The sequence below is a fragment of the Rhipicephalus microplus genome, chromosome 4, assembly GCF_043290135.1.
Source record: "Rhipicephalus microplus isolate Deutch F79 chromosome 4, USDA_Rmic, whole genome shotgun sequence".
NCBI classification, from domain to species: Eukaryota; Metazoa; Arthropoda; class Arachnida; order Ixodida; family Ixodidae; genus Rhipicephalus; species Rhipicephalus microplus.
The window spans coordinates 25,372,978-25,398,630 of NC_134703.1; the positions used below are offsets into that span (position 1 = coordinate 25,372,978).

The 25,653-nt window shown below is 42.7% G+C and overlaps 1 protein-coding gene across 3 annotated transcripts in view; it reads right to left on the reverse strand.

The window, feature by feature from the left end:
* Positions 1 to 1,315: 1,315 nt before the first annotated feature.
* The window catches only part of cic (Putative transcription factor capicua), an 86,029-nt gene continuing 61,691 nt past the window's right edge, over positions 1,316 to 25,653 (reverse strand). For all 3 annotated transcript variants that reach the window (XM_037422580.2, XM_037422579.2, XM_075892364.1), the window contains exons 17-21: positions 19,627 to 20,210; positions 18,624 to 18,760; positions 16,967 to 17,128; positions 15,507 to 15,653; positions 1,316 to 13,899 (exon numbers count right to left, since the gene is read on the reverse strand). In XM_037422580.2, the coding sequence (XP_037278477.2) occupies positions 13,670 to 13,899; positions 15,507 to 15,653; positions 16,967 to 17,128; positions 18,624 to 18,760; positions 19,627 to 20,210 (1,260 nt within the window). In that variant the 3' untranslated portion in view covers positions 1,316 to 13,669. The remainder of the gene's footprint in view (positions 13,900 to 15,506; positions 15,654 to 16,966; positions 17,129 to 18,623; positions 18,761 to 19,626; positions 20,211 to 25,653) is intronic.

Sequence of the window (25,653 nt, forward strand, 5' to 3'; positions counted from 1 at the left end):
TGTACCTATATCGGCTGCAAAATAACGAGTAGGGCTTGAAAGGTTTTCAATATTAATTTTGAAGTTGTCACGCATGATTGAGTACTATACGCACCTTGCGGCATAGACACCCTCCAAAGTGACTAGATGGTGACCCCCCCCCCCTGCCCCCCTACTTCCCTCATGTCACCAGGCTGCAGCCAACACAGGTTATGATGACGTCATAGTCACGATTACTCTTTTTGCTGCATTTGCCCCAGCAGACTACTACCCGGCGGATGCTCGTGAGCCTGTGCCCGCAATGTTTGCGTTATGTTTGGCGACACTGCTTTTCTGTTCCCTGTTCGAAAGGATTTCTTGATGTGGACCTTGCGGAAGTGCGCCAAGTTCTATGTGCTGACATAGTCGAGCATTACACACACCAGATGGTGGTAGCTGCGACCGGCAGCATGTCGAATTTACAGCTCTCTCAAATCGAAACTGTGCCTGCTTGGTAATGAGGAGTCTGTAATGAATTATCTGCGAGCGCTGCAGAAAATGATGTGCCGTGCTATGACTGACAGGCCCCCAGCAGCACATTAGAGGGGAAAAAAACGCAAGGCCTAAATTTTTGTTTTAGTACCCCTATAAAGGTCATATCAACATGCAGTTGGCAAGTTCAAAAGTGTTCATGACATTATAGATGCTCATGCATTAAGGTGTCTCTGACAATTAAATACATCACATTTAAATCAGTGCATTAAAAGAGATCTTCAAAAAACTTTTAATTTTTAATTTGGTGTTCCAGTTCATATTGCTCACGATAGATAGTACACCTGCAGTCTAATGCAGTGCCATGTAATAATATCCTCGGGGTGTTTCCCACAGAGCCCAGCATGCAAGTTCGTCTGGCATTAAGTCTGAGCAAAGCTTCAACATCCAATGGAAGGGCATTCACAACCTACCACTACCAACTTTGCCGAATTTGGATTTCTGGCCTCTGTTGCTACAGCACCATAGACTGTCACATTGCTGTCCGACATGTACTCATTGTGGAATGCAAACGACTGCAATGCCCAAAATGATGAATGTGATAATGGGTTCCGTGATGCGATTCTGATGGCACAAATATGATGGTTGCGTCAGAACGAGTGACAGTCATCAACAGATAGAAAGTTCTTTTGACGCATTTCAGTTGTGTACTTGCGTAAAGTAAAAAAAAAGGCAATGCTCGGTGTCATCAGGTAATTAAAATGCAGCAAATGCACTCCTTATGGGTACAATTAGCAACATGCCAAGACAGCTTCAACAGCTCATAGCTCTCTTTTTTGGGAGCATAAATAAAATATTCAAAGGATTAACAATGCACTGAAGGGTAATTTATTCATACTTACATGCACTGTACATATCAATTGTCATGAGTTTTTTTTCTTAAGCTGAATGAATTAAGCATTAAAACATGATAACACTAGTAGCAAAATAAATGGAAAGGCAACATCATTCACACATGCAATACCCTTTCTTTACACTTAAGATCTGTATTGAAAAAAAGTATCACAGAAAAAAAAGAGAGAAAGAGAGAGCAGTAAACAGTTCAAAAATGCTTATTTTGTGAGGGCTTGAACAGAAAAGATGAATAAAACAGATCTGCCATATCAACACATTTTTTTTTCCACCACTAAACACAACTTAAACAACGAAAAGCAACAAGAAGAAAATATGACAAGTCAAAAAAGCACACGAACAATGCCATTTCCAAAAAAGACTCTTTGTATGAGACAGTAAAACAATTTTCTTATTGGCCCCTTCAGATGGAGAGGTGCTTTTAACATACATTTAACCACTATCTTATATCTATTTACATCTCCAGACTTGATTGTTACTTCAAGTTTGATGCCATGGGAAAACATAACACGTATTAAACAGAATTGGCACTTGCAAGACTCGACCTGTGCTTTGTCTTTTTTTAAATTGCCGATTTCGATTGTGCACACCTGAACCTACTGATCAATTTTTTCACTTTACCAAAAATACCAAAGCCTGCTTGCAAGATTTCTTTCCTGTTATCAACTCCAAAGTTTCTCGTGACAGGAAATGACAAAGATTTTCGCCACAGGACTCCTGCCTACATAAACGTGCCTCATTATGCATACAATTTTAATCTAACTTCTACTTAGCTCAAATTCTCGACACGTAAAACCACACTGTTGTCCAGATAAAAGGTTATGTCAGTGTATGCATGTGTGAAGTTCGACTTGCACCTGAGGACCAGTACAGCACAGTTGATACCGAGTCACTTGTTATCAACCGATTTGGGTCACAGCAAACACTCTAGAACACCTCAGTGGACGGCTTCAGATTAATTTTGTATCTGTGGGCTTTTCTAATGATCTCCAACATCTCAGTGAATGCGTTTTTGCATTCGGCCCTCACTAAAATGCAGCTAGGAATCGAACCCACGACCTCGTGCAAAGCAGAATAACACAACCGAGATGCCAAGAATTGACTTGTTGAATGGCCCACTTGCTTTTTATAGATTAGCTTTCACGTTAACCACAACTACTTTTTAATTGCGACAGATGTTCACACCTAGTGCTGAATTAAAATATTCACAAATAGCGATTCTAGCCATCTTTTGCGGACTTGTAAAGCACTTGCCCGAAGTTTTCGTGCAACAAGCTCTGCATAAGTTAATGAGCATTAATGGATAACTTTTCTTGCAAGCAGGCTCAAGTTTCCACGAACAGCCTGGCTTCATTATGAAACCACAAGGAGCAAGAGAAGACTTGCAAGCGCTGCACAATTCGCGACATCACCACATGCACAGTGGGCCACACCAACCGCACGATTTTGTCTATGCTGGCCTCATGCTATGACACTTCCCCTTAATGCAACTCTCAAATCTATAAATTCCACAATTCAAACTACCATGGTAAGAAAAAAAAACCATTTTATTTCCTTCTTGCTATCGACCGCTTCTCACGAATAATCCTAGCAGCCCCTAGCAACCACCACACGGAAAAAAAAAATTATGCACTGTCACTATATACATGGCAAAATGTTTAAAATGTCTTAAAAACACCACCTTGTCTGAAAAATATGAGTTGGTGCATCTCTCCATGGTGGGTAGCTACAGGTAAATGTGTAATAGTGTGCACAAGTGCCTCAGTGATGGGTACAACAGCATGATACACACGAACACACACACACAACTCTCGGCTTTCAAGCTCAGACTGTGGCATGTAGCAGAACGCTGTAGATGACGAAAGACGTAAAGATAACAGCAATAAAAAAGCTAGGAGAAATACAGGTAGAGGCTTCTGCACTTAAAAGAGCCCTGAAACACTTTTTCAGATAATCGGAAAAGTGCTGGCCATTGGTAGTCGACACTTTTGAGAACACACGATCCAAACATTATATAGTGCAGAACGTGGCCTGAAATTAATTTTAAATGTCGGCTCATTCCCTCTTCTTTCTGCAAATGATGCGATATACCCAAGTGATCTCACGTTAGCTGAATTGAACAACGGACCTACATAGTGTGACCGTCGCAGGGTGCCGCCATATGCCTGCAATCACATTGAAAGTAAGCAGCGCATTTGAAAAAAAAAAAAAGAAGAGAGAAACTGCTTAAGGTTATGATGTGCATGTGAAGCAACTTCTTTCCTTCATGCCAGCCCTCCCTGCTTAGCTTCCAGCACTTTCATTGGGACGAGAGAATGAGGAATTGTATCGTACAACAAATCTTTTAACTTTGCTTGTACTTGATGGATGGTAAAAATTCTTGCGATGTCGATTAGTAATAAGCTCCTATATAGCAATATATGCTCTTATAGCAATAAACTCCTATATTGAATTCATTCAAAAAGTGCTGCAGGGCTTCTTTAAAAGTTGCGTATGTCACACCTGAACGTGCAATAAGATTAAAGGCTTTAGAACTCTGGATCTTTAAGCCTAACACAACAGTCCTGCATGACCACATCATTGAAAGCCAAGCGGAGCATTGAATGTCAAGTTCAATAGAGTACCCATAATTTCCTGCATACCAGGTTTTTCTGCACACAATTCGCTGCTCTACAAAAACGTTCTGCACCCTTTCCACTAGTTCTGCACTATTCATGCACCACTCCTACACAAATCTCATCAAAACCATGGGATGCAGTGGGCTGTATGCACAATAATTTTGGTAGAGCAATCCAACACATCAAGCAGACAGCCATTATTTATGGTGGTTTTTCACATAAAAAATGTAACTACCACCAGACCAAATACAGACTTCCCTTTAACTGCGACACACACTGTACCTAAAATAGTCAGTTCAGGCAAACAATCAGAAAGTTTCAAAGTTTCCAGTGTCTAACTTATGCAGAGTATAGAAGCACGCAGCTTAGAACAAGACAACAAAAGAAATGTGAATCAAGCGCTGCACGTTCTCCAACGCTCTTTAATTTTCTTGTGTGCTTCTATACTGTGAGTATGAACCAACTAACCTGGCACACAGCATGTCCTACTAGCATCGTTCCTATAAGCAACATTTCAAAATTTTCTCTCTAGCTGACCACACCTAGTTTTTTCTTTCAATAGAAAATTAGTCTAGCTGGCGCGCTACTACAAAGCTTGGACTACACTTTACAACCATAGCAGCAGCTGTGTGCATGAAAGGTGCATTGAAAAAAAAAAATACAAAATCACTGCCACAGCCAGAATTGACACTATGTATGGCACACAAATGCATTTTTTTTTTTGTTGCAGCTGTACTCGAGGCAGCACACAGAAAAAAATCATCAGGGCCTGCATTCACACATTGGGCAAGCAGGAAAAAGTTTACGGTACAGAGGTCCAACCAATTACAATCAAGACACGAGAAAGGCAAATGGAGTGGCTTTTACAAAGTCCTTACAATGAAATGCTTCGTTAATTTCGATGCAGTTTCTGCACTACTAGGATGGGGCTATCACGCAGGGCTGACCCACACACAATAGCAAATGCTGCAGAATATGCATGGGGAATGGTATAAAATGGGGTTTAGCCTCATTTCTCTTATCAACGGTATGGTAATTCCTAAGCGAAAGGTGTTCATTTATACCAACAATATGATACTGGCAAACGATGGAAAATATGTGCAACAATATGAGCAGGCATAGTAAATGTGCTCAGCTTTTGTGGTCATCACGGTCGGTCACATCTACCTAAGTGCGTGTGGAAGAATCCTTCTCGTCAATGTGACAGGTCAAATGATTTTTTTCTCCATATCCTCGACTACTGCACACTACAAAAGGCCAGTAGCGCATAAACATGCTCACCCCATTCCTTAGAAAACTCTTGTGATGACAATCTGTAACAGAACAGATGTCATGGAGTACTGGTTCGCATAGCAAGATGGCAAATAAGAATGAGGGGGTTTCGGAGCTACGCTTCCCACATGGCTCAGGTACAAGGCTGGGGCAATTTTCAAGTGCGAGCAAGCAAGTTTTGTGTTCATTTAAGGTAACACAGATATTGCACAATGCTTTTTTAAACCAGCCATGTGTCATTTTCGTGCTAGCTCGAGGCTAAGCGTAACAAGTGTTTTTGGAGGAAACCGTGCCAGTAGACTGTTCATGCGAAATATTCTCAGGCTTGCGAAGGTCTTTAAGCCATGCAAAATCAACAGAAGCCATGCTGCAGGAAAACGCCACCCTTTTTGTTTTTATAAGCATCATTGCATCATTTTATAGAAAACAAAATACAATATTGGCCAAAACCTGGCAGGCTTCACAATGCAATCTACACCTTTTCAAAGCAGTTAAGTTCATCACTGTGAAACAATGTGAAACAATTTTGCCATATCCGGATAAAACTTGTTGGCACCCACAAGGGTTAAAAAGTATTATTTAAACGAACTAGCATTAAAGAAGTAGCCTAAATTGATATAGCTAAGTAGAAACGATAACTCATGCACTTTCTTTAAAATAAAACAATGAACGAGCTAAAACAAGCAACTTGATAAAATATTTATAAGGGCTTATAATGCATGTATCATTTTAAATGACCATTATTTTAAAAAGCAATACAAATTTCAATGCTATAGCATCCAACAAGTAAATTTTTTCCCCACTCCACCTAAAAGTCAGTTTTCTCAACACTGGGATATGAGTAATGCCACAGTGAACACTGCAGTAACACCAGACATGAAGTATTCGTCATAATATTAAAAGTGGATGAGTTTCCTTTAGAACATGCTTACAGGGCCGAAAATGGAACCTGCAATGTTAAGCTGGGCAGCAAGATGCCAGCGCTACTAATGAATCACTGCTGCAAGCAACACTGCAAGAGAAATCATATGCACAGGTGCAACACACTGCACTTGCGTGGCAAATCATTAACTTGTAAAATCATTTATACATTTACTACGTTGGAACAAATTCAAGAGTTTAAAAGACAGGTTAAAAAAAGAGAACAGAAGCATTTGCTGGTTTTCTTCATCAAGATGGTAGCGTGCCGCATGGCTTATCACTTTCATGCACTTCATTCATGCTATTTTAACAACTATCAACTATATTTGTAGCCTAACCACTTATACAAAAAAGAAAAAAAAATTCAGAGATGCTTTCAGGAAAATTTCTATGCATTAGACACGGAGTGCAAATCGCAAGCTTTAGTCGTAATGTAGCTACAGATTCCAGTTACCGGCATGCGACATCATGCCACATGGCATGCATATTTGATTTAATCACCCTTGTGCATTAGCCTAACACTGCACAAAGCTCCTATGGCAGTAACACTGGCTGCATCTGTCAAGTACCCTGTTTTATATGCTTATGGTATGCAGGAGTATGGTTCACCCCTAATAGAATAATAATCCCCTGCCACATAAATACCGACTTTTACTTTGTGGTGAATATAGACTAAATACTTCACTAAACAACCTGTCAAGAGGGACCAAAAAGTTGGCATCGTATTTCACCAGGTGAGAGGAATACTTTTAAAGGTGAACTTTCACTAGTTTTTCTTTCTTTTCTTGCCATGTTTATGACAGTTGCACAATCAAATCAAAGAAAACAAACATTATATATTTTCTCAACCGCTGCTACTGTAGCGATTTGTGTGTGTTTGCCACACAGTAAAAGACTAAGCGTTTAAGTTAGCTCAATATAATAAACCACCCTTGTGATGGCCATTTTTGCAAGTCACCGGGTGCACCTTTTGAGAATCCGCATAGAATAACTTCTCAAAATAAAGGAGGGAAAAAATATATGGCATCTATGAGTGACAACTCGGCACCAGAACTTTCCAACATAGCCGATGCACTGGGTAAACTATTTGAAGTTAGCAGAACATTACTGTTGCTGCCTTCCTACTGTCCTAAACCAGTACTTAGTGACAGTTCAAACAGCTGAAGATAAAGTAAAGAAAAACATTTAAATATGGGTTATAACATGTCTGTTTTGAGCAAAAAATCTGAGACAGAGAGTAAACAATCATGCAAAGCAACAAAAACAAGCGCAATAACAGAGGAAAATGTGTGAGATAGCTGCTAGAATGGAGCTAGAAAAAGAAGGTGGGAACAATGCACGATACACCTGCAACAGGAGCTGTGAAGTACATATTTCAAATTTAAAACATAATGACGGTGCTATGCACAAAAGTATAACAAAACGATTAAAACAAGCAATGGTAATACAGCACACAAAAACAAGACATGCATGTGCCGTTACGTAGTGAACACAACAAATATGTGCTACATTCATGTATCGTCGTCCAAAGAACGGACTTCCCGCATAGATGTCCTTATGAGAAGGCACACTGAACATACAATGACAGCTTCACATATCGTTTATCAATAAAGGGGAGAGAAAAAGAGGGTGGGGGCACAAACCATTACATAGGGACATCTTGGTTTCACAACAAATCCCCACAAAAGGCAGCTTTTATACAAGGCTCGAAATTCGGAGCACTCAAAACACACAGTCAAATAATGTGAACACAATAGACCTCCCACAACATGCCACACTCACTTTAAAGTGGTTCATCAAGCAGCAATCGTCCTGCTTTAACCAAGACGTAAATTTCTAGCTTAGCATAACCGAGCCAATTCTCTCACATACCATCTCGAAGCACACACGGCCGAACACACAACCTACAACGGTTTTGATGCAAGTTCAGCTCTTCAGGAAGGGCCAATTTTGTCAAGGCAGTACTGTATCGTGCTTTTGCCAACTATGCTTAGTGCTTGCACCAAATGCTGTCACCTTAAGTATAATTTTCATGAAGCGGCAAACAAAACGGAACTATCGGCAGGCTTATGCTTGAGAGGATGCTCACACCACCTGAGAAGTTGTTTTCATCGCATAGCCCTTCCATGGGCAATAGCAGGGTTTTCTGATGGGTCACAGACCTGAGCCAAGCTTGGCGTAGTTTCATCGTAAGAAGAGAAACAGTGCTAGTGTTCCCACAGGTGCTATTTGATGGTGAGGACACACATGCTCATGAAGAGTAGGCCTTTTGCTCTCAGACTTTAAAAGAAGTTGCACGCGGCTGATTCAGTGACACCTTGTTGGGAGCTTCACCGGGACTACCCTGTGGACTCCCTCCCGCTCCCCGGAATACGCCCCCATTCAAGCAATGCGACCTGTGAATGGCGCAGGCTGTGGTTCTGACAGGGAACAAACTTTACTAAATCGGTATCCTAGTGTGGCTAGTTGAACATTGTCGATTCCCCAGCATTGGCATGCAATTCCATTGTATAATTTGACTGGAAGGTGTAGTAAAAAAGTCCCAGTTTCGCCAAAAAGGGAGAAACAATGAATGCGATAGCAACATGTTCGTATGTTTTACGAAGCAAGGCTCGCATTTTTAGGAGCAATATCAATTGTAATTAACATGTGCTTGCTAAGTAACCAAGTTTCCTGCGGCGCGGCTACAGGTGACTACAACAAGGCTCATGTGTAGTGACGGCGTTGATATACGAAGTGAGGCTGGAAGCCAACTCATTTAGATCCAATCTCACGTAACTCTACAAAATTCATAATGGAATAATTGGAAGCGCAAACCAACGGGACACAAGAGAACAGACAAACTGTGCTTCTTTGTCTCTTCTCTTGAGTCTCGTTGGTTTGCGCTTCCAATTATTCCATTATGAATTTGTACCAACTAGCCCGCCTGTCAACCCTACTGCAACTCTACAAAACCCTGGTGCAAGAGAACACGGCCGGTCCAGGTAGACTTTTGGCACCGTTTTTTCGCGTTGAGCAGCCTGTAGAAGCTCCCACCTGCTGTGGGGGCACAAGGTGCACGCTGATCACTGCCACGATACTGCGGCAACCATAAGCCCCCACCCCCCGTAGCTGCAGAAAGGCTATATATATATATATGTATATATATATATATATATATATATATATATATATATATATATATATATATTACGTCAAATAACTCACGGTCCTCAGTCCCCAGCAGCTGCGAAGCAACTGACCATGGCGGCGGTCAGATCTGCAACGCAGCAGAGGGTGCTAAGAATCTCTGGACTACAGGCCGCCATTGGAACCTAAACTTGGCAACGTTTAACGCTAGAACCTTATCTAGTGAGGGAAGTCTAGCTGTACTATTTGAGGAGCTAGAGGGTGTTAAATGGGATATAATAGGGCTCAGTGAGGTTAGGAGGACAGATGAGGCCTATACTGTGCTACAGAATGGGCATGTCCTTTGCTATCGGGGCTTGGCAGACAGAAGAGAACTGGGAGTGGGGTTCCTAATTCACAGAAACATAGCTGGCAACATAGAGGAATACTATAGCATTAATGAAAGGGTGGTAGGTATTGTAATTAAACTGAATAAAAAAATACAAGATGAAGGTAGTACAGGCTTACGCGCCTACATCCCGCCATGATGACGCTTCAGTTGAAAGCTTCTATGAAGACGTGGAATCGACAATGAGTAAGGTAAAAACACAGTATACTATAGTGATGGGCGACTTTAATGCAAAGGTAGGGAAGAAGCAGGCTGGAGACCAGGCAGTAGGAGATTATGACATCGGCACTAGAAACGCCAGAGAAGAGCTACTAGTAGAATTCGCAGAACGCAATAATTTGCGGATTTTGAATACTTTCTACCGAAAACGAGAAAACCGCAAGTGGACATGGAGGAGCCCTAATGGCGAAAATAAGAACGAAATAGACTTTATAATGACTGCACACCCAGGAATCGTGCAGGATGTGGAAGTGGTTGGCAAGGTACGATGCAGTGACCATAGAATGGTACGGTCTCGAATTCGCCTAGACTTGAAGAAGGAACGACAGAAACTGATAGGCAAAAAGCCAATCAATGAGCTAGAACTGAGAGGGAAAGTACAGGAATTCAGAGTGTCGCTGCAGAACAGGTACTCGGCTCTTAGTGAGGAAACCAACCTTAGCGTAGATACAATGAATAATAATCTGACGAGTATCATTACGGAGTGTGCAGTGGAAGTTGGAGGCAGGGTAGTTAGACAGGACACTGGCAAGCTTTCCCAGGAAACGAAGAACCTAATTAAGAAGCGTCAAAGCATGAAAGTGTCAAGTAAAACAGACAAAATAGAACTGGCAGAGCTTTCGAAGTTGATTAATAGACGTAAAGTATGCAATGTAAGAAGGTATAACATGGAGAGAATTGAACACGCTCTGAAAAACGGAGGAAGCGTCAAAGCAGTGAAGAGGAAACTTGGGATAGGCATAAGTCGGATGTATGCACTAAGGGACAAAGAAGGCAAAATAACTACCAATATGGATAGGATAGTTAAAATAGCGGAGGAGTTTTACAGAGATCTGTACAGTAGCCGAGACAACCACGACCTTAATACTATAAGAACTAGCAGTAACCCAGATGACACCCCACCAGTAATTATAGAAGAAGTCAGAAAAGCTTTGGAGAGCATGCAAAGAGGCAAAGCTGCTGGTGAGGATCAGGTAACATCAGATCTGCTGAAATATGGAGGACAGATTGTGTTGTAAAAACTAGCCATTCTGTTTACGAGGTGTCTCCTGACGGGAAGGGTACCAGAGTCTTGGAAGAACGCTAAGATCATCTTAATACATAAGAAAGGAGATGACAAGAACTTGAAGAATTACAGGCCGATCAGCTTGCTCTCTGTAGTATACAAGCTATTTACAAAGGTAATTGCTAACAGAGTAAAGAAAACATTAGAATTCAATCAACCAAAGGAACAAGCAGGATTTCGAACAGGCTACTCAACAATTGACCACATTCATACTATCAATCAGGTAATAGAGAAATGCTCAGAGTATAACCAACCACTATACATAGCCTTCATAGACTACGAGAAGGCGTTTGATTCAGTAGAAATATCAGCCGTCATGCAGACACTGCGGAATCAGGGCGTAGATGAAGTATATATAAACTTTCTGGAAGAAATCTTTAGGGGATCAACTGCTACCATAGTGCTTCATAAAGAAAGCAACAGAATACCAATCAAGAAGGGTGTAAGGCAGGGGGACACAATCTCCCCAATGCTATTTACCGCGTGCTTACAGGAGGTTTTCAGAAGCCTAGAATGGGAACAGTTAGGGATAAGAGTTAATGGAGAATACCTTAGTAACCTGCGCTTCGCCGATGACATTGCATTGCTGAGTAACTCAGGGGACGAATTGCAACTCATGATTACGGAGTTAGACAATGAGAGCAGAAAGGTGGGTCTTAAAATTATTCTGCAGAAAACGAAAGTAATGTACAACAACCTCGGAAAGGAGCAGCGCTTCGAGATAGGTAATAGTGCACTTGAAGTTGTAAAAGACTATGTCTACTTAGGGCAGGTAATAACCGCAGAGCCTAACCACGAGATTGAAGTAACTAGAAGAATAAGAATGGGGTGGAGCATATTCGGCAAGCACTCTCAAATTATGACAGGTAGATTGCCACTATCCCTCAAGAGGAAGGTATATAACAGCTGTATCTTGCCGGTACTTAGCTACGGAGCAGCAACCTGGAGACTTACAAAGAGGGTTAAGCTTAAATTGAGGACGAAGCAGCGAGCAATGGAAAGAAAAATGGTAGGTGTAACCTTAAGAGACAAGAAGAGAGCAGAGTGGATTAGGGGACAAACGGGGGTTAAGGATATCATAGTTGAAATAAAGAAGAGGGAATGGACATGGGCCGGGCATGTAGCGTGTAGACAGGATAACCGCTGGTCATTAAGGGTAACTAACTGGATTCCCAGAGAAGGGAAGCGGGTTAGGGGGAGACAGAAGGTTAGGTGGGCAGACGAGATTAAGAAGTTTGCGGGTATAAATTGGCAGCAGCAGGCACAGGACCGGGTTAACTGGCGGAACATGGGAGAGGCCTTTGTCCTGCAATGGACGTAGTCAGGCTGATGATGATGATGATATATATATATATATATATATATATATATATATATATATATATATATATATATATATATATATATATATATATATATATATATATATATATATATATATATATATACGTGAATGGTGGCGGCCGCGACGTCAAAACCCAGCCCCGAGACTGTCCATATAATTGCAATCGCAATGAAAGGTGCACATAAATGCCCCTTTGTTGCTTTTCACTAAGTATGGTTGGTGTCCTCTGTTCTTTAAAACAAAGATGCCCTATGTGGAATGCGGCTTCACTGGACTGACTGCAAGTTTGTATTATTTTCATACTTCTAGTTGAAATCACCACATATTAAAAATTTATATTAAGCCCACATATCTGTATCTAGTCCTCATATGTACAGGAGGCACAAAGCCTGGCCAATAATGCAAACTTCATAGCAGCTCTGGGAACATAGTTTACAACGGCATCCAATCGCCTGGCTCGTCTGCTAAAAGAAAATGATAAAAAACAGCGCTGCTTAAAAGTTCAGAAGGTCAACAGCATTAAACTGTACTGCCCTGCATTGTCCAAATACTAGCAACAACACATGGTGCAAGTCAACAAGTCACACCACTTGTTTCCATCAACAACACCAGTAACGTTGTGATGAAACAAAGCAAATGGAGAAAGAAAAAAACTACGAAAGACACCATGTGCGCATATTACATGGACACAGAGCAGTCCTACCTGCCTATGCTTTCAACAATCCAAACAAACCATGCTACAGGGCCTTTCAGATCCTTAGATTTGTGTGACACAGACCTCGAGAACCATCGAAGAACACAGTCTCGTACACATCACAGGTGCAACACAACTGTATGTGCGCAGCCGAACACAAGACAAGTGTTGAAACGGGCATCCATGGAAGGTCGATACCCTACAATGATTTTGTGTATGCTGTTGGTCAACAATGTCCACAAGCAGAGAGCGTCGATATCCCAAGTCCGCAAGCTCCTTCCACAACACGGAGACCACAGTAACGGCCTGCACAAAGTGCATGACAATCTAGGTACCAGTTCGCTGCGTATCTGACAATAGTATGCAAAACAGGCCTTTAAACATCAGACACCGTAATAGAAGTGGCGCTGGGGCCGTCCACACAATTCCCTCGGGGAGACAATGCTTCTTGGAACTTTTAAAAACCAGCAAAAATAAAAACCTTGCTCCATGAACACATGACCCAAGGCTGCTTCCGGTTTCAGAGCCCATGCTGCTTGGTCAATAAAAACAAAATAAAATTGAGCCCCAAGGAACCAGACATCCCACACAATTTGACCAACAACATCCCCAGCCCCACACCGTCGCTCGACAGCCTTCGGTTTGTGTGCGTCCTTCACGTCCCCGTCCGCGGTGTCTGGGGTTCTGGGGCATTTGGCGTTTCCGACTTGGCCAGAGCTGCCTCAGCAATGGTGGTAGTGTCGTGAGCACTCGGTGTGGTGGCAATGTTGGCCTGGTTGTTCTGAGCCATGAGCTTCTGACGTACCTCACGTATCTTGAGCTGAAGTGTGTTTTTGTTGCTGAACACGTCCCGATGCCGTTGCTGAAAGGCAGCTGTAGCTTGCGCTGCAATGACAACAAAATGGCATCAAAGAACACGAAAATTAAGCAAATGAATTGATTTAGATTGATAAATTGTGCCTTGGGAAATCTAATTAATACTCTGAGAACTCCTATAATTAAATTAAAAAATCAAGGACAAGAATTCGTTTTTCAAGTTCATGCCATAATCTCCAAGCATAATGTAACATGCTAAGCTTTTGAATTTTGGTCAATTGGCTCCACAGAATTTCCTTACGCTTACTATGGTCCCTCTGGTGCCATCAGAGGGCAATGTGTTTCATCTTTATTGATTAGGCACTACATAAAACCTAGTATATGCCATAAATGTCTTCGATATCTGGAGCAAAAATTTCAAGGCGGCGTCGCCACCAGCATTCTCCTTTAGCACGCCATCTCTAGGGGTGTGCAAATATTTGAACTTTAGAACATTTTTCAAATCATGTTTGTTACTTTGATTGGATTTGTGCCGAAATTTTACTGCTTGTAAGACTAGGAACTTCTGGAAGGTAAACATACAGTCAACATCCAGTTTTATTCAATTTCTAAGGACAGAGATGCTGTCCAAGAAAAAGAAAAGTTCATGCATTTCAAGGCAAGCTGCAGCTGGGCAACACGCCTTATGAAATGGTTTGGGTTTAGCCTGAGACGACGGCCCTCCATGTTTCAGAAGCTGCCCGCTGACTTTTCAGCGATACGTGATGGACAAACGGCGGGAAAAGAGTTACCAGCTTGGGCGAATTGCAAATGTCGACCAGACCCTGTCAAAGGGTGCGAAGGAAGTGAAACTTAAAATGACGGGTTATGAAAAGCAGCGAACAACAGTAATGTTGTGCAGCACCGCCGATGGATGAAAACTTCCTTTGTACATTATATTTAAGCACAAGACTGCACGAGCAGGTGAAAACTCACCCCAATATGATGTCAAACACGTTCACAAAAAAGGTTGGAAGTCCAGCGGCTTGATGGAGGACTGGGTAAAAGCAGTCTAGGAACGCTGTCCAGGGGCCACGTTACGCAAGCACTCGCTGCTAGTCGACTCGTACTGCGGCCATTTGACTGATGGCTTGAAAACCGCGCTTTCTTGCGCTGGGTCTGACATCACCGTAATACCCGGTGGCATGACCAGCCGACCACAACTACTACAAGTCTCCATTAATAAGCTCTTAAAGGACAGGTTTCGTGAGCACTACACCGACTGGCTTACGACAAAGGAACATCAGGCAACCCTTATCGGGCGCATCAAGCACGCTTCGCTTGGCCAACTGGCGAATTGGATGCCCACGGTTTGGCATGAGAAATTACAGACTGCACAATCATGAGAGCCTTCAAAAAGTGTTGTATTTAAAACGTGATGGACAAAAGTGCGGACGATACCCTCTGGGATGAACTAAGCAACAAAGAGGACAGCAATGCTGTAGATGACGACGACAATATCGTATAAACGCACCACGTGCCTGCGTAGTGTGCACTTATGCATTATTACTAATGCAGAGTTCTTCTGCCAAAAAAATACGGCGTTTCTTTCATTCGGCCTGCAATGGAGGGCGGCGTTGATTCGAGTAAATACGGTAGATCACTAGCATATGAAAAACATTGTCAGCTGTATTTACCCGACGGGAACCAGCCTTCCTCGGTGAAAAGTTGCATGACGAGTTGTCGCCGTTGCTCCAGTGTACGCCGTAATGAAGACTGGCTCTTCTCACCTTCTGCTGGAGTCTTGGGTGTTCGTGGAGAGCCTACATCACCATCCGATGCGTCTGCACGAAAGCCATTGTGAGTGAATGAGTGGCTGCCAAAACATTCAAGTCGCATATCAATCAGCTTGGCATTCCCTGTTCAATTACCAAAGCACAATGAACAAGATTGGAAAAGTTACTTAAGTTAGTTCGTCTCGCAAGTAAGCTTCACCATTGTAGTTACCTTTACAGAGGCCTTATTTTATAGCACATGGCGAGTCGGTTGAAAACTTCCTTGCAAGGGCCGAGCCGAAAATCTTTTTAAATCATACTCAGACCAGACATCCACAAGGAAAAGATGCAGTGAAGACGCCACGCAAGATATGCGCAAGAAGGAACAGGAAGACAAGGATTCTTGTAAGGAATGTTAATAAGACAATATGTGTAAATGTATGCATGTAGCCATCACGTTTAATCGTACCACAACACAAATGCCATGCAAACTGTCATATAATGCTACACATGGCATATATTGAATAGCTCTTGTTAGGGGAGGTTATTCTTTATTGGTATATGCAGTTTAGGTTGAGCAGTTCAAAACACATGCTAAAAAAAGGATACTTGCGTTTTAAGCTGTTGAGATAATAGAGACATTGAAAATCATTAATCAACTGAAGAACGAAAACAGAAGATTATTTTCTGCATTTCAGTATAATGCACAATAGATTACTCAAGTAGCTGCACACCACAATTAGCAACATTTAAAAAATAAAAAACATGAACATTAATTCACACTAATGACATCAAACACTGCTCCATTATGTAAATGAAGTGTCATTATAGCTATAAAAAGAGAAGAGCACGTTTATCGCTGCACAAAATGGCATAATAAACATACGAGAGGTCTAGCATTGCCACTGCAAAAACAATAACTTGGAGGGCTAGTATCAAAAGTATAGCAGTATTACATTCATTTAAAACTCTAATGTGTCTGATTATAAAGGCCATCTTATAGTCAACAGTTGATAACTGTTGGGGTTTCACATTCCAATACCACAATATGACTGAGATATGCGATAATAGAGGGTTCTGAAAACTTCAAATATCTGGTGTTCTTTAATAAGCACGTAAGCATACAAGCACCCTACATTTCTTTTTCATCAAAATGTGGCTACCATAGCTGAGATTCAATCCTGCAACCTTACAGCAAAAGTTCAAGTTCACTGACACTTGTTTTCTTTTGATTAAGATTAACATTCAATCCCCATAGATCACATACAAGTCTTTGGTTGAAGCATGGGCAAATGCATCGACCAACGCCTATTCCTTTCTTGCAGTTGCTAACAAATGCAAATGCAATCACAGGATCCAACACAACGGCTTTCTATACTAACCATTCCGAGTGTCGGCCAGAGCATCGAGGTTGAAGCTGGGTCCGAAGAACTTTGTGCCTTCCAGCTTTGGGCCAGCAGTTTGGGGTGTGCGGGGTGTGCTCACTGGAGATGACCCGCTGGTGCACTTGGATGCATTTGGATCACCGCTGTCTTCAGCCGCATCTGCATATTGAGGTCAGTAGTGTAGTCACTGCACCATGACTGGCTTGGAAAATACAGAAAACTCGCAGTAAATAGAAGTAGTAAAACGAAATTGTTGCTTAATTAAATAGAACAACTGCCTCTACCATGATTGCTTTCATACCCGATTATTGAAGCCCTGTTACTCTCTCATTGATTGATTTGAGGAGTTCCAAAACCACCATATAATTATGAGAGACACCGTAGTGGAGGGGTCCGGAAATTTCGACCACCTGGGGTTCTTTAACGTGCACCCAAATCTGAGCACACGGGCCTACAACATTTCTGCCTCCATCGGAAATGCAGCCGGGATTCGATCCCGCGACCTGCGGGTCAGCAGCCGGGTACTAGACCACCGCGGCGGGGCCTTGTTACTCTCTCAGTAAATGGAACTCCTGTCAAACGGAACACGTTTTCTTGGTAGCTTTAGGTTCTGTTTAACAACAGTTCACTATACTTCTCAGCTACTAAAATTGAATGAAGGAGCAACATCGTCTACTGATGCAAGTATGCAAACAAAGCCCAACAAAATGTGGCCTTCGTCACAATAATAGAATTATTTGATGCTGAGGTACAAGTATGTTTAGTATAACAACAGATAGAAAAAAGTGCCTTAATAATAAAACTGCTGTTCTGCCTGTGCAAAATTAGTGTATTTTGTTTGCATCAACTTCAGAAGAGCAATTTCGTCACAATAATAGAATTATTTGATGTTGAGGTACAAGTATGTTTAGTCTAACAACAGATGAAAAAGGTGCCTTAATAATAAAACTGCAGTTCTACCTGTGCAAAACTAGTGTATTTTGTTTGCATCAACTTCAGAAGAGCAATTTTGTCACAATAATAGAATTATTTGATGCTGAGGTACAAGTATGTTTAGTCTAACAACAGATGAAGAAGGTGCCTTAATAATAAAACTGCAGTTCTACCTGTGCAAAACTAGTGTATTTTGTTTGCATCAACTTCAGAAGAGCAATATTGTTTGGTAACGAGCTGCTGCATATACAGCAGCAAGTGCACAAACAAACAAACCACTCAAGAAATCATGAACAATTTCGAAATTCAGTATAGCGTTCACGACAGTCTCTGTAACGAATAGCTTTAAATCAATGTTAGCCATTTAGGGATCTTTAAACTTTTCAGTGCCTTGTTTATGAAGATAATGCAACACCTCTTTCAGTTTATTTTGAATAAAAGGTTTGTTTTGGTTTGCAGCAGGTTTAAATGACAACAATTATGTATAGCACATACAATTCCTGACATTACCTGGCAAAAAAACTGAAAAGAGCAATAAAATTTGCAAAGGAAAAGGCCCATTTCTATGTATATGCATGTTTCTGCATTGGTGCTGCAGTGTAGCAGTCAAAAAACAGTGCAACTTAAACTTCCACTACATTAGCAATCAAGTCACAGGGATCGTCCATCCAGAATTTAAGTCTGTAGAGGAAGAAATATGCACGCATCTGTTAGTCCTCACCTGAAGGTTTTGGGCGCTTCCTGTACGTTTGCACAAATGGCGATGAAGGCAGAGACGCTGCTCCAGAGGGGGATTCCTCTGGCTTGTACTCTGGCAGCTTGGCGAATTGGGCCTTGAAGTTCACTTCTTCCAGCACTCTGTTGGCACGACACATATGGTGATGATACAAGTGCTTAAAAGGCTAGTGAAGCAACATTAGCCCTTCCGGCCCTGGTGGTGTCAATTGACACCACCGGACAACATTTCTTCTAGCATCTCGGAAACGTAACCAATACTGCTCAGTTTTAGGGGAGTAGTTCTTCATGATCAATATTACGGAACGTTTGTGGAAGTAGTAGCCCAAAAAATATGAAGCACGCGCGAAGTCTTCAGTGAAGCCGAGGCGCGTAAGGTGAGGCGGATAAGCGCGATTTTTGGAACGTCGTCCCGATGCTGTTTTATTGAATATTAGGCTGACAAGTAAGGTGTTGGTTCCCATTTTGTGTACACTAATGGTTAGCAGAAATAAAGAAGCCATGTTTTTCATTTTCCAATCACTGAGCCTTGATGGCCTAATTCGATGACACGTTAAATAATCCAAGAATGCTTGCACCACTAGCTAAACTTTTCGTCTGTGGTCTTTTGAGGTCTCAACTACAAGAAAAACATGCACAAAAATGTGTCCGACCGAAATAAAACAATCCAGGGCTGAAAGGGTTAGCATTGAAGAAGTTGTAAAAAAAAAAGTACATAAAGAACAAAATATAGGTCAGAGCCACTCCATGACAAGCGTTCAAAAAACTAAAAAAGTTCCATGTTACAAGCTTAGGTGGTGCCCTTTTCACAGCAGCCATGAAACACTTGTATGTTCTTGCAAGACTCATATTGACACCAAAGAAGTCTCACAAGAACCTCGCAGTAACATTGTGTGAAATCAGCCCAAGCAAGTTCCATTGCATTTAAGTGATTGAAAGGAATGACTGGACATAACCCAACACCAGAGGAAGAAGAAAGCTGTACGCACTTGTCCATTCCATCGTTGACAGTTCGCTTGAGCACAGACTTCTTCGTCTCCTTGGAAGGCGGAGCTGGACTGGCCACAGGAGGTGGTAGCAGAGGTTCCTTTGCGGGCTGTTGCTGCTGCTCCGACTGACTGTCCTTTGCTGCTGTGGCACCGTCTTCCCTGGGTGCAACACTTTCTTCCCTGTTGACGACAGTGCACTCTTCAGCCACGGTGTTCACCATTGGTGGGTGCGGTGGCTGAGGGGTGCGGGGTGGCGGCTGACTAGCGTTGTCACTGAGATCTGTAAGGCAGGGCAGCGTCTCGGACGGCTCGGAGGACTGAGAGGATGACGCGGCACCGCTGTTCTTCCGCTGGTGCAGCTGACCCGGTGCACGTCCCAGCTGCGCGGGTGTTGGCGCGAGCACGAACGGCTGCTGCTTCGGACTCCCTTCTTGCGCAGCTGCTGCTTCGAGCGCCAAGGACGAAGTGGGGGCAGAGTAAATCGGCTCTAGCGGCACCTTGGGTAGCCGCCACTGCTGCTCCTCCAAGCTGGGTCGGAGCAAGCTGGAGCCAGTGGGAGGACCTTCACGGGGGCTGGCTGTATGCTGCGAGAGAAACGCAGGGTAGCAGTTTGGCCTCCTTGAACCACGTTTAAATTGAAAATTATCCCTGAGGTGGCGATCTAATCACCAAAAGAATTTAGTACAAAGCAAGTTTAAAGGAAATAAAGACAAACCTTGTTAATTTGAACCCCAAGGGGATAGAAAATCTGTCTGAATTACCCAGAGTGTGAACTAGCAGGGGCCCCTTTCATTAAAGCTACTGCACACAATACAGTGGAACTCTGCATCTGAGGCATCTGAAATTTGGTCAATGTGATGGTACAGAGGAAGTGCTGTGGGAAATTATGAATCATGAAGCAGATACAATAAATTCACAGACAATCGCATTTCATAGCAAAAAAGAGCAGCAAGGCACCTTCTAATTCTCAACATGGGCTCACCATTTCAAGATTACGAGTGCCAACATTAACCCTCTGTGGGTTTTCACTATGCTTGTGCGAATAGTGAATTCTAGGTTCGAAGCGAAGTCGAAGCGAATGGTGATTTTGGTCGAATAATTTCGAATCGAATTCGAATAGAATATATCACATATAAAAAAACAGGCATATTTATCATGACCTAACCAACCTGCACAATATTTTTTTTTTAAACATGGCCTCTATGCACGAGCTTTCTTTATTTTTTTTCTATTCAAAGGAAGTCAAAACAACTTTGAGAAGTAGCAGAATTTGACTTTCAGTAGGATGTAAGTGATAACCTGTAAAATACGCAACATTATTCATTGCAGTTAGTGTATAAGCCGGCAAAACAACCTTTTATTCTTAGAAAATGATAAATTCATTTGAGAATGATATCTTCATATGTTCACAGTTTTTCAAGTAGCCATGGAATGGATTCACTAAAGAAGCTTATTGCCTTATGAATTAACCGCCGCAAAAATATATAGAATCTGTTCCGTATGAGTGAAGTTGCAAAGATTTGCCACATGCTGCAATTGCATTCTCTCTTCGAGTCCTGACAAAAGAACTTGAAGCAAAGCCATGTCCATGCGTATGTACGCATGGACATGTCACCGCCACCCGCGGTGGCCCCAGTAACGACCGAGCGTCCCATGCTCAAATCAGTCACTGGCTGGTACAATGACCTTGACTAGCGCGATTTTTGACATTGTGGCATTATTTGCAGAGAAAAAAGTGCAATTTTGTAGCGTTAGCTACACTGGCCTCGCTGAGCCAATTTCGCGTGGCACTGGTCTGCGCATGCGCAATGATACTTCGCCGCCGCGCGTGCGCGGCTCACCGCTGGTGTGCGCGCAATTCGATGCGCTGCGCAGACGATCAGTGGTGTCACGCACCGGAGCCGGCACCTCCCTCGCACACGGCCACGGCCATGCGCGATTCGCCGCCGCCGGTGTGCGCTTTCCAGAGAAGTGCCGTCATAGCCGTGGTAGACATATGGACGCCGACGCGCGCGCCTTCCCTGTGCAGTTGCCATCTGACACTGCGCTGGAGCCGCTTGATAGCGCCTCTCGCTGGCGTTTGCCACTGTGGTATAGCCATGGAGAAGGAGAGTGCAAATGCTGCCCAACGGTGCAGAAGAGTGGAGAAGCTAAACTCATCGGATCCCAAAGTAGTTGCCCGGCAAAATAAATATACATGTGTATACCGTGTGTGTGTCATTGGAACAGCTGTAAGCATGATATCTGGAAAGCTATGACTAATCAGCTGAACCTTTGCTAACGCTACGTATATCCTGGCATAGCTGAGCTAAGCCACTGCCATTTCTTTATCCTACATTGAAAATTTGTTGTGAAATATAGGTCGCGTGCTGCGCTATAATATTTAGCTCGCGTGTTCTCGGTAGCCTTGACTACCTATCGGCAGCGTTCGCTGGCCATGCTGAAGAAGTGTTGCAGGCCCATTTAAATTTGCAGTGGGGCTTCGTTGCAAAGCAGATTTTCCTTGGATAGGTGCTTTTACTGTTTAGCACCACAATACTGCAGTGAAAACACTTTTACAGGCGATTACGTGCGGTTTAGGATACACTCATTCGTTCATGTTGAATACTTCGAAATATTCGAAAATTTAAATTTGAATCAAAGCGAATTCAAATATTATACTGTTCACTCGAACATTAGAATATTCGCACAAGCCTAGTTTTCACCATATATGTACAGTATTGCTTGTATGTTTAAAAAAAAGCGCACCTTTTTCGATCATTCCTCTTGCTTGGCATGCGCTGTCACACTATAGTAATACGCGGGATTTTTGTCAATGCCACAATGTTTTCTTTTTTTCTGCTTCCCAAACCCACGCGCTGGCTATTGCTTGCACAATTGATTTGCTTCGCGGAGCAACTAGTTTAAAACACACGTCTTTATTCTCTTCTCATTTCTCTCGAATGGCATGTGCTGTCACGATTAGGGAGCATGCAGAATTTTTGTTACATGCCTATGGCGACTTTGCTTGCACATCCCAACGCACACACCCGCTGCGGCTGGTTTCGGTTTTGTCTTTTGAGTGGTTATCGCCTCTTGCACCCACAAAGCTGATGGCTGTCCAATTTCCAATCTCTCAAAGGGTGACCGCTTGTGACACTCGTTTATTACTCCCCGGGGCGCGATTACATCCGTTTTCGTGCGGCGCCAAATTTCATAAACTACGTTGCTCTGGTTGTGTTTCATGTCTTAGGGACTTGTGAAAACTAATTGTGTCTAATTAGCGATAAGACGAGGAATTACTACGGTAGAATACTGACGATACGAATTCGTTGAGAGCATGCAAAAAACTCTTGTCATTCCGAATTTGTATGAACCAAAACAAATTAAAGCCAATCATGGAGATGAACAAGAACTTTATAGGGGTCACCCAATACTTGCTGAAACAGCCCACGATGTTCTTTTATTTTTTTCTGCCTTCACTGTCTTTGAAGAAAACTGCCTGAAAGAACACTGTGCCGCGGTTTCCTCCCTTTTGCAGCTGGCACTTATCAGAAAATGCGAATCGAAAAACGCATTTTTTTCCTCCAAAATTGCCTTCACAAGTTTACCGTATAAACTAGAACATAAGTCAAGATATTTCCAATAAAATAATAAGCTAAAGTCACCCCTCGTCTTTTATAGCGGTGTCTGGCCGAAAGTGCGCCGCTGTCTGGCGACATGTGGCTTGCATGTGCTTGAGAAGCCGGACGCGGCCATATCCACATCCAAATACATTCGCAGGCTAGGCTGTTTTTTTTTTTTCTCAGTCTGTTTTCTTTGTGTTCGTGATTTGCTTCCAATCTGTTCCGAGTTTTCGCTCCGCTTGACATTGCGCTGCATTTTTAGTGGTCTTTTTTTTTTCGTTCGCTGAATATGAGTAGCGCCGCGAGGAGGCAGTACTCAGCTGCGTCTAAACTAGATGTTGTTGTGTTCGCAGAAGCGAATGGAGAATATGGCTGCTCAGCGCCGCTTTGGTGTATCGGAAAAAAGCGTGCGCTATTGGAGGGCGCAGAAAGGGAAACTGCAGATGTGCAATCCTCGAAAAATGTCGTTTCGTGGACGAAGTGCCGTTCATCCGCAGCTGGAGGATAAGCTAGCGGACTTTGTGCGTGAAGTATGTGCGCGCTCGCTGCCAGTGACCATGGATACCATTCACAAGAAAGCCGTGGAACTCGCTTGAGAAGCTGCGCTCACAAGAGAAGAGTTTTGTGCACCAAACTCTTGGGTGCGTCAATTTATCCGACGCAAAAGATTTTCTCTTCGGCAACGCACATCTATCTGTCAAAAGTTGCCAGAGTGGTCGAGGACAAACTCATACTTTCAGCGCTTCGTGAACCGGCTTCGGGAGCAGAACGACTACATGATGGAGCAGATTGGCAACGCCGATAAGACCCGTGTGTAGTTTGACATGCCTTCGTCGACTACAATCACGCAGCGTGGCGCCAAGGATGTGAAGCTGTTGTCCACTGGCAGCGAGCACTCATGCTTCACCGTCATGCTGGCATGCACGGCAGATGGTAGAAACCTTCCACCCTTCATCATTTTCAAACGCAAGACAATGCCGAAGGAAGTGTTCCCGCCCAGTGTTGTCGGTCGCGTCAACAAAAAGGGATACATGGACGAGGCCATGATGCTCGAATGGATAAGAGTGGTGTGGAACCGTCAGCCAGGTGCAATGCTGCGTCTTTGCAGCGTGCTGGTGTTGGGAGCGTTTCGTGGCCACTTAACTCTTTCCTTACCACGGGAAAATTGGCCTATTTTTGTATGTTGCAGCTAGGAATTTTCTGTGCCATTGCTACTAGGTTTACAGTGCCATGCAATACATCAAAATAAAGACGAATGAACATACTTTTGAATGCTTTTTATTTTGAAACAATAAAGGAAATTTATTTGGCACAAAAAATTCGTATACAAAAAAATTTTCAAGAATTGAGAAAAAAAAAACGAAGCGATATCTCCGACACAAAATTTTTCTGAGGAATTCTGAAATATACAAAATGTTTAGTAATCACAGGGCAACATTATTTAGAAGAATTGTTAAAATTGACAAAGCTGTTTTTGAGTTACAAAAAAATTGCCTGATGCATAGCGAAATAGTGAATAGTGAAGTTCTGAGTTGGTCCTATGCGAGATTTTTTTTTTCAAAAAAAATTTTCAGCAAAATATTACATACCAAAATGCAAGTACTAAATGTAGGGTTTGAAAGGTACATTTGACGAAAGAACTGGCAGATCTAAATAGGTAACAAAAATTGACAAACACGAATAATTAGGTTTGTTCACAACAAACGTAATGATATACTTATATCTTCCGAGTAAAAAATTATGGAAAAGTTATGAGAGATGCAAATTATTTAAAACAGCGTATTGGAGTAGGATTGAAAAAATGAAAGTTATAGCTCAAGAACTTCTCGAGCTATAAATTGTGCACTACTGCGGAGCGTCATGCCGAGGTCGATGCCCGGATCCCTCTGGGGTTGGAAGTCCACGTGTCTTTGTGCTGGAGGCAGCACATCGCGCCCAAATGAAGTAGACACGCTAAAAATAATAATAATATGTGGGACACATACAGAGCAAGTCAGCCACCTCCAGAACACGATAAACAAAACAGAAGGTGAAAACCAAACTTACTCGCGTCTAACAGCTGACGTTCCCGGCTGATCTGATAAAATTTCTTCATTGGAGCTGAAATCCGATGTCACCACATCGTTGTCCGATTCCTCACTGCTCGAGAAATCCAAAAGATCGCTTGTCGAGGCGTCGGCATCGAGCGAAATCGCTTTTTTCCGAGCGCGCGTGGTTTTGGATGTTGACGCCATCACGCGGATCACGTGCGTTTCAACCTTTGAATAGGCGCGCCCTTTAAAAATCACCGCCACGCGGTAAAAATGCGAACCGTACGGAAACAGAAATTCTAGTGTGTGTACAATTGCCTAGATGACGCTGCAAGTCCATACGCTTGGTGTTTGTTGAAAAATAGGGGCGTGAAATCGTCGTTCACCGGTGA